This window comes from Chelonus insularis, unplaced genomic scaffold (genome assembly GCF_013357705.1).
Source record: "Chelonus insularis isolate UGA/USDA-ARS -01 unplaced genomic scaffold, ASM1335770v1 contig_3_pilon, whole genome shotgun sequence".
NCBI classification, from domain to species: Eukaryota; Metazoa; Arthropoda; class Insecta; order Hymenoptera; family Braconidae; genus Chelonus; species Chelonus insularis.
The window spans coordinates 1732595-1745251 of NW_023276556.1; the positions used below are offsets into that span (position 1 = coordinate 1732595).

General features: G+C 30.5%; 1 protein-coding gene across 1 annotated transcript; it reads right to left on the bottom strand.

Moving 5' to 3' along the window:
* Positions 1 to 301: 301 nt before the first annotated feature.
* Positions 302 to 11831, bottom strand: LOC118068305 (uncharacterized). The gene is made up of 5 exons (XM_035085605.1): positions 11502 to 11831; positions 11292 to 11421; positions 6966 to 7048; positions 4326 to 6678; positions 302 to 3783 (listed from the first exon to the last, which is right to left on the bottom strand). The coding sequence occupies exons 3-5, from the start codon at positions 7039 to 7041 to the stop codon at positions 510 to 512; spliced, it is 5703 nt and encodes a 1900-aa protein (XP_034941496.1). The 5' UTR covers positions 7042 to 7048; positions 11292 to 11421; positions 11502 to 11831; the 3' UTR covers positions 302 to 509.
* Between the last annotated feature and the right edge of the window lie 826 nt (positions 11832 to 12657).

A 12657-nucleotide genomic window follows, 5' to 3' on the forward strand; every position in this document is an offset into this window, starting at 1 on the left:
GTTTTTATTATTGATTATTTATTATCGTTGTTATTTAAATTATTTATTATAAACACAAAGATTTATATGTTGTAATATTTTTGCATTTTTTATAACATTTTTCAAGAATAAAAAGAAATTATTTTCGATTTAAAAAATACATTGTTGTAATTTATTATTTTATTTACAAAATACACAAATAAGCATTTTTTAATATTACAGATGAATATTTATATATAAAATATATGATATTTTACAATAAATTATTCAATTGACCATTATTTTATTAAAATAATGAACAAACAAGCTAATTAATCTCGTTATAAGTATTCTTAAACAATATAAACCAAACGAATCCTATCGAAATTTTCAAAAAATAAATGAACATTGTATATTATTATTTTTAATTATTTCTTAAAAATTTCGAAAAGAAGGTATTATGAAAGTAGGATAGGACTTAAAATTGGCAATTCGTGCAATACAAACTTAACTCGTGATAAAAATCAGTCATCGTAAAAAAGAAAACATTATTATTCCCCATTTAATTTTTTCTGAATATTTCCAAGATATTTAGCAAAGTTTTCACTCGCATGTTTTAATAAAGTTATTCCAAGCCTCAATTTAACTTCAGCTAACGTTTTAACAAAACTAAACAAATTAAATTTCTCTTGTGTAGGTTTAGGCGTTGTTATGCTTATTTTCGTGACATTGAAATCTTTTTCTCCTAATTCAAGAGTATCATTTAATTGCAATAAATTAACATCCTTTGTCCCAGAAGAAGAAAGTGTAGTAATCGGAGTTGTGGAATTGGATTCAGAATTAAATAAAATTGTTGTTGGTGATATAGAATGTTCATTTTCACCACTTACATTTTTTTTCTCATCGTCAACATTCTTTTCTTCTGTTTTAGGAGTAGTAATTACATCCATTAGAGTTGGTTTCTTCTCATGTGGCGTTTTATTAATAACTTCATTCTCTATTTCATTTTGTTTCTTTGTTACTTTTTTATCCAATATTAAGTCATACTTGTCATCACTTCCAAACATCATTGGAAATTCAGTAGATATAGCTGAATCGATAATATCCAAAATTTCATTACTTAAATCTTCTTCATGTTCTTCATTCTGTATTTCTCTCCTAGTAGGTATTTGTTGAATCACTGAATCTCTTTTTCTTCGAATTTTTACATCTTTATTATCTTCAAGCCTTTCTAATTTTAATGATCTTGGTCCATGTTCAACAGCTACAGCAGTCGGAGTAATTTCAATCTCTTCATATGCTTCATTTGCCTTCAGAGCCATAGCTTCTGTTTGTGGAAAAGTAGAAGGAATATTCAACGGATTTTTAACAAACTGTAAATTCTGAGCAATTTGTTTTTCGAAATCTGACTGAACGCTTTCTGTCGTTGTTAATGGAGTAGTTATGTCCAATTTTATATTCTGATTATTGTTATTATCATTATTGCCAGTACTTTCATTTTTAATATTTTTATTTTCATTATGGTGATTATTTTTTGGTTCACTCTTACTATTTATTTCATAAGAATACTCTGGAGGTATATTTCCAATAACAAATTGACGATCATTATTAATAGGACTATTAATTAAATGTGTCTTAGTTTGTCTATCATAATAATTAGGTGTTGTCGATAAATCTGGATATAATTTGAAATCGGTATTTCTATGATAGGCATTATAATAACTGGGAGTATTATGAGGTTTATAGACTGGTACAGAAGATGTTAGATATCCTGGAGGAACATTTTTTCTTGTTGTATAAGAATTATCGTTATAAGCTCCATCAACAATTTGGTATCTGTAATAATTCTTCCCATAATCTTTCATTCCTCCATATTTACTATCAGTATTCATGCCTTGGAAGACTTTAGACAGTACTTCCTCTTCGCTTTGACCATAATTACCACCATATTCATTCATATTATACTTGTAATTAGGTTCTACTTCGTAATTTCTTCTCGCAATTGCTCCTCCAAATGGATAGAGGAAATACGAAGCTAGGCCAAGACCTAATCCAACTAGAGACATAACTCCAACACTAGGCATGACTTCTCTGCTAAAGAAATTATATATCTGAGTACCAAATTGATTTGAAGTTGGCTGTTTCTTCTTATTCTTCGTGCTATTTGAAGGTTTATTCGTCTCTGAAACTATTTTTGATTCTTGAATTGATGTATCAGTAACTTCAGTTCCAGTCATTGGTACTTCACGATTTTCTGTATCTGAAAAAATCAATGAGTCTAGAGTGGAAATTGGATTAAGTGTCGTAGTAGTAGTTGTTGAAGATGGTTTGCGTCTTCGATTTTTATTCTTTTTCCTTTTTGTATGTTTAGGTCTCTTCGTTGTTGTCGTGATAGTTGAAGTAGAAGTTTCTGTTGACGTCTCAGCAACTTTTGTCAGTTTAGGATTATAATCCAATTTAACATCAATTTTAGTATTATCAAATTCAAAAGAATGGGAATTGATTTTACTTTCTTTCTTTATATCATCAACTTTTTCAATCGTTAAAACTGGAGCATTCACTTGTATGGGCTCGATTTCAATCGTAGTCGGACTGTCAACTGGTTTCCTTAGTTGTACTTTTAAGACACTTGTTTTAACAGGTTTTCCTTTTCCTATCACTTGAGTAGTGTTTGAAGATGTATTATTCAATCCAGTATTTTCTTTCTTAGAGTTTGTTACTGTTGAAGATGTGGATGTGCTAATTGAATTTTCATGATCAGTTTCAGTTTTCAAAGATGCTTGAATTTTTGATATAAACATTGGCTTCTCTGGTTCGGTTGGACTGATTGTTTGAATTGGTTTAAAAGTGACTTTTTCAATTTTAGAAGTAGCATTGACAGTACTTTTTATTCCGTCGGGCTTAGTAGTTGGTTTTCTCACAGGTTTTGAAGGTCTATTTAGTTGATTTGGTCGTATGACCTTCATAGTCGTGGTTTTGGAGACAACAGTAGTTGATTTAGGTGTTGTGTAAGTGGATCTCAGTGTAGTTCGAATAGGAGAAACTGTGGATTTCGGTGTTTTTGTTCCTGCTTCTCCTTTATTAATATCATTATTAGTTGTTGTCGTGGGATCCATTGTAACTGACGTAGTAAACTTATTCTCAACAGATTCTGTTAATTTAGGAGTAGTATATGAATCAACTGTTGTTAATTTTTCCATTTTTAAAGTACTTACAGTACTTTTAAAATTATTGGCACTATGATAAATAGTTGCATGAGTAGTTTTTAAATCAGCTTTCAAAGTCGTTTCAATTTTCATGGTTGATGGAGTTGATTTTATTGGAGTTGAAGTAGGTTTGATTTCTGTAGGTTTACTCATATGATTTTTGACATCCGTGGGTCTTGAAGTAGTACTAGGGGGATTCAAAAGAATCCAAGTAGAAATACCTCCAGGAGTTGTCGGATTTTTATTCATAGATATACGAGAATTCAATAATTCTCGCTCAAGTTCTTCTTCTGTCATTGCCATTGCTTGACCAGGATGACTCATTTCAAATGCAGAAAATTTTGAATTTCCGGGCCTTCGATAAGTTGAAGTTACACTAGAAGGAACTTCGTTAGTTTTTTTATTTGAATTTTCACGGCTAGAATGAGTATCTTTTATATAACTATCGGGGTTTTTAATTAATAAATTTAATTTAGATTCAATATCATCCATTTTTTTATCTTCTGAAGTAGTTGATTCGTCAGAAGTAGAAACATTTAATAATTGAGTTGTGACAGTTCTTAAGGACTGATCCATTTGTTGTAATCCTTTTATATCACGTTCATTTGATGTATTACTCCTGTAATAATAAATAATTAATGTTAATAAGGATATCAAAGAGAAATACACTTTTAAAGAACTTGTATATTTAAGAGACGTTTAATCACAAAATTATGAAATAAAGAATATTCAGGAGAAAGTAAGTTAATTAATGGCTTCATTATAATTATTAATAATATAGTGTAAGTTTGCTAAATAATTATTAACAGTATAAGGTTTCAAAATAAGTAAAAAAGCAGGAAAAACATAAGAAATGTTTACTTACCAATTTATTAATTAATTTCGTTTATTTAAATATAATATTTCAAAAAAGTACCATAAAAAATGACAATAATTATTATTTATAATTTTTTATTAGTAATACAAAAAATCATGCGTTGATTAATGCCCTAAAATGTTAAAATCTAAAGTAAAAAAAATAGTGAAAATACAATCAAGTTTTTTTTTACACTACAATACTATTCATAAGGATAATAAATAAATAAATAAATAAATAATATAAAATAGATATGTCTTATGTATCAGCACACATAAAATTCTACTAATTTATATGAAAATCATCTCCTACTACACTTCTTTCGTCTACTTTTCCATTCAGGAAATGTTTGATAATGATGAATTGATTGTTTAACAACTTGTTCAATATTTGGTCTATATTTCATATGAACTTGATCATAAGTACGAGCAAAACCAAAACCGCGAGTAAAAGCCCAAGGGAAAAATATAGCAGCAATACCAAGAACTCCTGCAGCCAATGCTGCAAAAGGTGCCGCTGCCAGACTAAACATTCCATAATTTACAGGATTTAAGACGGTTAGATAAGTGAAAATGTTAGCTATTCCATCCATAATACCAGATAAACTAAAATCATAATCATCATCTTCATCGTCTTCATTTGTAACAGGGACAATAGAAGTTTCGTCAGCAGCCGTACTACCACCACTGCCACCACTACCTCCAACATTAGATAAAGGATTTCCCAAATTTGGAAGTCCTGGAAGACTTGGAAGCGATCCTGAAGAACTTGCAACTCCATCACTCGATTGACCTACAGTTTCTCCAGACCCACCAGAAATAGGAATACCATCTGAGGAAGCACCAGAAGGATTATTACTTTCACTGGCTGCAGAATCATTTATTAAGTTTTGCTCAGAAGAACTTGTCATTCCAGAAGGACCAGAACTTTCTGGAGAATCAGCAACATCTTCCTCTACTGTACCATCATATTCAAAAAAATTCTCTTGACTAATACCAGTTTCAATACTTGCAGGATCTTTCGTGACATCACTACCATCATTTTGATTTATATTTGTACTAGGATTATTACCAGAAGTAGTTGGATCATTATTAGTAGAAATAACAGTAGAAACTGTTCCTTGATTTTCAGCAAATTTATCTTGTCCATTTTCATCTAAATTTGATCCTATATCAAACGTATTAAGAAGTTGTGAGTTAATAATTATATTAAGATCTGTACATCCTTCTTTACTTTGAATAGTATTATTAACTTTAGTAATTGAATTTATTTGTATTATTGGACAATCAGAACCTGTGGGGATATCATCAGAATTATCTGGAAATTTTGTATCATTACGATTGACGAACATTATGTGGACATTTGGTGGCACATTAGTGTTATTTTTTTCAGATTCTTGACCTTTATTGATGGTCACATTTGGTTTTTTAGATAGAGGGTTAATTATATGAACAACAGTATTTTGAGAAACTTCAGAAATAGGCCTGAAGACTGGCCTTTTTTCATTTGCAATATCAATAATCTCTTCATTGACAAAAGTTAAGGGTGAGCTAATTAAAGTTGTGGATTCTGGAGTTGTATAAATCATCGAAGGTATATAATGATGATTTATATCTGTTGATGTTATGTCAGGAAGAACAAAATCATTGAGACTCTCATAATCGTCAACGGTTAACGGTTTATTAGGATTAAAAGATGAATCGAAATCATATGAGAAAGTATCAGGGACAACAGTTGTTGGTTTTGGGACAACAATTTTTTGTTTATCACTAGATAAAGTTGTGTGAGATGGAATTTGAAGCCATTTAATAATTTCTTGAACATTAGGTTGCATCAATAAATTTGGATGAACAGTACTAGAATTAAAAGAACCTGACTCCAAATTTTGTGTAATCACCTTAACATAATTTGAAGAAACTGGTTTTTCGGGTCTAGGTTTTGAAGATACGACTGGTTCTTTTTCGATCTCATCTTGATATGAAGTATAACTTTGATAGTTCATCAAATCCTCAGCACTTTCAATAGGACTATTAGGCCAATTCTTCAAATGCGCTGTTGGATTTAATGTATTTTTTATCGAAGGTTTATGGGAAACTGTTTTGTTAACTTTACCAACCTTTTTTATTTTCAATAAATTCACTGGCTTTGCTTTTGGTAAATCAACAGTTCCTCGAATTACAGGTAAGCTTGGTTTTTTGACCACTTGAGGTTTTTTTGTGGCGGGAGGCTTTGTAGTTGTGCGAAACGAATTTTTAACCTTTGTTTTTTGAACACTATTTAATCGAGTGTGAAAATTAATATTACTAGAATGGTTCGATTTGACACGATGAAGAAGACGACTTTGATCAATACTTTGGGAAGTTGGGGAAATAGAATATTTAGTCTGGGAATTATTTTTCAATGTATTAACACTTGGCTGGATATCCATCCAATTATTTGGCAGACGAGAGCGTCGAGGAGATGTTATAAAGCTATTGTTGCTTATAAACTTTTGTGGATAAGGATTGGGATAAAATTGATTATAAAACTCATGAATTCGCAAATCGCTGGATGACGTTGTATACCTGCTTCGAACTTCTTCAGGTTTTGCTGTTAAATTTTTCCATGCTTCGCCAACTTCTTCTTTTGCCACATTAGCTCGGGTCACTTCCGATGTCCCTGCAATACCATTTTTTTATTAATAAACTTGTAATTTTCAACGCATTATTACACTGTAATCGATAATACAATAAATTGTGTTATTGATTAATCATACTAAATGCAACTTTTCCAGTAACTGGTTAAGAACAAACGTTAATAAATGAAAATTATTTCAGGATCATTGATGATATCCTCAAGGAAGTTACATAAAAAAAAAGAAATTGATCCAACATGATAATCATCGCTTTTATATAATAACAGAGTATATTGGAAGTAAATAGAAATATTAAAAACAAAATATTTACCGAGTTCTTGAGGCCTTGCATCAATCTGGGTTACTGCACACAGCACCCAAAATAACACACACGTTGTCACTTGCATTTTCACACTGAAATAAATGCAGACAATTAATTAAATAGTCGAATATAAATTATTAATATTATTATAGAATAATATTGACATCTAACAAAAAAAAAATGTATGAATGGCATAAAATATGATATGTAAAAGAAATAGTTTTAGAAGCCTTAAAAAGCTTTGGCATTGACTTCACTAACTGATATGAATGTTTGATTATTTTTTTTTGACGTCAGTAAAGATCTGATAATTTGATGCTTCATTATAATTCAATCCCTGTAAACCATAATTTCCATTGTCTGTGGAATTTTTTATTCTAAGTGTAAACCTTCATTTATATTTATATTGTATTTTTCATTACTAAATACTAAATAGTCAATAAAATTTAATTAATTATTTTTTTTGACAAAAAAATGTCGGGAAAGAATATTTTTTGTAATGCAATTATTATCATGGAGTTTCTAATATCACTTTTAAATTATTTATTTTTCCTATTTATTCTTGTCTATTTAAAATAAATGTCTAGTAACGGTACTGGCGTTCCTGAGCTGCGACGCTCCGTTTTGCATGTGTCGTCTCGTCGTCACGCCTTAATTCTCTCACGATATCTGTATTTATATTCAAATTTTGAATTTCAATCTGACTTTTATGACCAAAAAATAACTCAATGCAATCATAATAACTAAAAATATATGTTAAATATAACAACTCATCAATATACGAGAGATTTAGAAAGGACAAAGAAGGTATACGCAGTTGAGATGATAATAAATCGGGTAAATTGCAATAAAAAAAATATGTAAAGGTTCACTGCGATTCTAGATCGTGAGATTTAGCATTTAGAATCGCCTGGGTGATTCTCACATTATCGCAAGCACTGACTCATACTTGATTATTCTGAATTTTAGTATTCTTCATTATTGACGGGGTGAATTAAAACATGCACATGATATCGTTATCACATTAAAGTTCTACATAAACAGTATTTAAAAATGATGTGTCATTAAAATTACGGAACGTATAATTACCGTCGTTCCGTATAACGCTCAAGCCCGCTCTAAATCCCAAAGAAAATTATTTAAAGTAAAAATTTTGATTTTATCTAATTTAAGCCTAATTATAGTCGTTATCAACTTACAATTTATGAAAAACCAAGGACAAACGCTTGCACTTCACTAACAATTAACCTGTATTCGCGCGAGAAAATAAAACAAACAAACTTTACGAGAAAAATAAAAACGAAAACGCCCGCACACGCGTGATCGAAGTTGAAGTAAATCGGAGGACGATGTTTCGACTGACTGTGCACGGCTGACCGAGTGTCCAGCATGTACCTTCCTTGCACGCACCTCTCCTGAACACAAGAGGTCCGAGTAATCCCCAAACCGTTATTCCAAGGGGCCAGTGATGGTATATAAGAGAGCCAACGGACGGGTTGAATAACCTTCATCTATACGTATGCTAAGTAACATGCCGAAGAGCTCAACGGAGCTTGGAGAACACATCGAGCAATATGTCAGATCCAAAGAGACAGGAAGTACAAGCAACACATCTGACAAGGGTCCTTGAACCAGTCTTGAAGGTATTGAAGCTAGTAGATCTAAACCCTATTACCAGTATCTTTATCAATCTTGATTTAATCGATACGTCAGCTTTTCAGGGCTTTGATCATCAATATTGTAATCAATGATGGGTTATTTTTATCTAATAAGTTGAATCAAAACATATTTCAATTTTTTCCATTTAATTGAAAAGTTTTTGATTAATTACTGTGCAGATGGTGCGAAAGTAATAAATAACCTGATGAATATTTAATAAGATCCTGAATAATCATAAGATCATCTAGAAATACTTTAATAACTGTTTTGCATTTATTGATAAAAATATGGTGAAAGTTTCTCCTTTATTAGAAACTACTGCAAAAATAAAAGGTTTAATTATTTTTGCATCAATTCAATCATACAGTGTCCCATTATAGCATAAAATTAATTAAGGCTATCAACACACACTCTGGATCATTCTAGAAAGTTTATTGGTATTGAAATTCTTTTAAGAACTGTCATCATCATAATTACAATAAGCTAACTTGAATGTGATTCATTTATATTCCAAATAAACCCACACAATGTGGTAGTTAATTTTTGCAAAAACTTTTTATAAAATAAAAATTTAATTATTACCATAAATAACATAGGACGATCACGATTTACTACCGTTATATCATTAGTTCCATGTCTTCTGGATATGGAATTAACTATCATACAGAACCACGTGGTTTTTCCTGCGTTCGATATTTGCAAATTACTGAAAGATTTGAATACTAAACCCGTAATTAAATTTCGCATGAATATTAAACGTATTGAAATCATAAATTAACTGAAAACACGAATCCTTATCCTCGTGATTAATGAACCCTTGACCTCCGGTGTACACAAGGATACATTTCTTGAGAATGTTAAATTGCCTGTGATCACAACATCTACTATAGAATCGAGGGAGTTATTCCTCACGAGTAACCGCATTTTTACGCTACCCACAATGAGAACACTAGTTGTTTTGAAAACAAATAGAGAAAAACAAAACTAACAAAAACATAGTGAAATTGAAACAATACGAAGAAGTATCTCAAACCATTTTTTCAATTAATCATTATCACTTGATAAGTAAGTTTTTTTTAACATTATTGTCTTTTTTTTTAATTTCAACGTGAAATCATAAATCTATTATGTGGGACATAGCGGAACTCCCTCGAGATTTATAATAATTCTTACGCCTTATTTCCATATATTGTACAAGTAAAGTTAAATAAGAAAATTATTTTAAAAAATAATTCAATATTAATGAACGATTAATTTTACGGAAAGTTTATAGAGCAAAATAAATATTTATCTAACTTTATTTTATATAGCATCTTGGTAAAGTATATATTTAATAGTGATAATGAAAGTTTTTACATAAATTACAACAATTTTAAAATAAATGAAAAAATTATACAGCAAAATGAAGTAAAACACGCAAAAGTTTCATACACGTTTTCTCTTGAGTGCATTGCATAATTCGCGCTGCTTATCTTATTCGAGAAATCAGGAATTTTCTGGACGAAATCATACCTTTACGCATCCTCCTTAACGATGTACTAAGAATACATTTGAAAAAAACTTGATTTTTGTAATTCTAACTATCTTTTTATAATACTCAAGTACTAGTACTCCAACTAGAACGGAACTTGTTTTACTTTTTTGCTCCTCATCCCCTAATTATTCTTATTTTATGTCGAAGTATAAAATCCAACCTACTTAAATATACAGCATAGTATGCATTATGTGATCGTAAATGATCTTTTTATGGATTCAAAAGTGTGGATAAAAATCATATTTAGAGCAATGCATACTTTTAAATGAGTATAAAACATGAATTGGCATTTTCCATTAAACGGATGACATCAATTTACCTGTCACCTTTCTGTCACTACTTTCAAGATATAAAATTTTTTATAGCCGAATGAAGAAAAGTTTATATACCGACAACTTGGTGGATGAAATCAGCGTGAAAATATAATTGACGAATTTTCCGGCGTGAAAAAGCTTTAGTCAAATAATCGTTGGAATTTTAACGGGTTTCTAGATAGTGTCTTCAAAGGAAGCATTACCGTTCAAGTCTCATGAGCGTCCAATACACGTAATTATATACCGTGCAGACTGAACCAATTGGACATGCTCTTCTATGGTCATCGAGTGATTGACTGTTATGAATAAATCAGCGAGAAATCCCGCTACAACTTAGCTCAAAGCCGCGTGTGCACGGTGTTATTTTAAATTTGCATGCTACCCTCGCTCGATATCACAGCATACTGTGATTATATTGTTACACATAGTGACATGACAACCTCTTATCAAACGTGAGAATAGTGTTTATCTGATCATTATTTGCTAAAACTTATACCTAAACATTTCAATATGTTAATTGTGCATAAAATGTTGCTCGAGATAATTCTAAGAAATCGGATAAGAACAAGAACAGGTATATATCTCTAGTAGAATTATTTCTCTAATGTTGAATAAGAAATTCATAGAAAAATGCGAAAAGTTGACCATGGCGTGAAAGAAGGTAATCATGAGAGTTTCAAGTTCCGTATCTTCAATGTATATAATTACAGGATATCTGAATGTAGTGGCTGGCAAATATTTTAGTTTTGCTTATTGATCTACCGTTATTTAAATAAAATATAAATCATATCTCTAACGCTGCATTAAAAAAGATTCAATTTAGCTCACCTGCAGCTGCATCGATAGTATATCCTGAATACACCCACGTGTATAAACTATTGGAAAGGATGTTGATAGTATTCTATTACCCTCGAGCAATTTTTAGAATGCATCTACTTTTAATAAATCGTGTTCCTTTCTGTTAGATAAACAAATAGTTTAGAGGTTTAATGTCAAGTAAATAGAAGTAATTAAAATGAATACTATTATTTATTTTACCTTTTAGTTTTGCATCATTAAGAATTTCCGCTGCTATCTAATAGTCTCTCTTTACTTTCATAGTCTCCTTAATGTCGATCATTTTCTTGCTTCGCTGAGATTCATTCGCAGGAACTAAGTTGACGTTTCTTTTTTTCCTTGACTTCTTCAGCTAATTCTTTTTTCTTGTTTTTTCTTTACAAAGTAATCAATAGTCTTGGTAATAAATGTAAAGTTTTTGTTGTCAGCTCCAAAAACATTATGTCCGTGTGATAGAATTTTTTTTCAAAAAAATAAAAGTTTCACATTCTTTATTACTATCTCTTCTTTTCAGATCTTTTAACTGTCAATTTTTTTTTCTGTACAAAAAAAAACAATTAATAAAGTATATTCAATAAACCAAACAAAACAAATAAAAAATTAAATAAGATAGAAATAAAAAATCACTTTAATAAAAAAAAAAAAATAAAAACACTAACAACTCAAGTTGATGAATAGAAGAAATTTTTTAAACTCCAAAATAGTTAATTGTACGAAGTTAAGGAGATGTCTTGAATTGCACTGAAGCTAGATCTTGAAGAACGCCCCCAATGTAGCTTTGCGTTCCTGTACCTCTCTTGGATGCTCTTATATTAAATAGTGGGGGTTTAATCCCTTCTTCACACTATCCTAGAGTTAGATGCTTTGAACACCACAAGTCTCAATTCTTCCTACCACCTTATCCTCCTCCTCCTCCACTATTTCCGGTTTTTTTTTTTCTTTTTTTACCTTCTGTGGGTTTACTTGTTCTGGTCTCAGTTTACTCGCACTGCTGTCATGTCATTAATGTATCCAACGCATCTAACAAAACCATTTTCCCACGTGTATTCCCCCTACTATTCTGACTTATAGTTACCACAAATGAGAGCAGTAAGTGGAAACTGATGTCACCCACGAAAATTTTATTCAGCTTGTGCTCATTTTCTTTTTTCACCTTTAACCCAATTATAGCTTACAGTTTATTATAGCTCACGTATTGAAAATTTTTCCGGAGAAACAATGAGAAATTTTCTGATTTTTTATGCGAAGAAAATTAATAATAGTTCTAATTCCAAATACCAAGAAACTACATTATTGATTCATCAAATGAAAAATAGGAAAAACAAAAACAATTTATGGCATAACCGTGTTATCTGCA

What these genes read in the sequence shown, in the direction of transcription:
- LOC118068305 (XM_035085605.1), bottom strand. Translation starts at nt 7,041, where the DNA reads ATGCAAGTGACAACGTGTGTGTTATTTTGGGTGCTGTGTGCAGTAACC. An exon ending in TGCAAGGCCTCAAGAACTCG is followed by an intron (nt 6,679 to 6,965) that starts GTAAATATTTTG and finishes ATGGTATTGCAG; the next exon opens with GGACATCGGAAGTGACCCGA. An exon ending in CGAAAGAAGTGTAGTAGGAG is followed by an intron (nt 3,784 to 4,325) that starts ATGATTTTCATA and finishes TTATTATTACAG; the next exon opens with GAGTAATACATCAAATGAAC.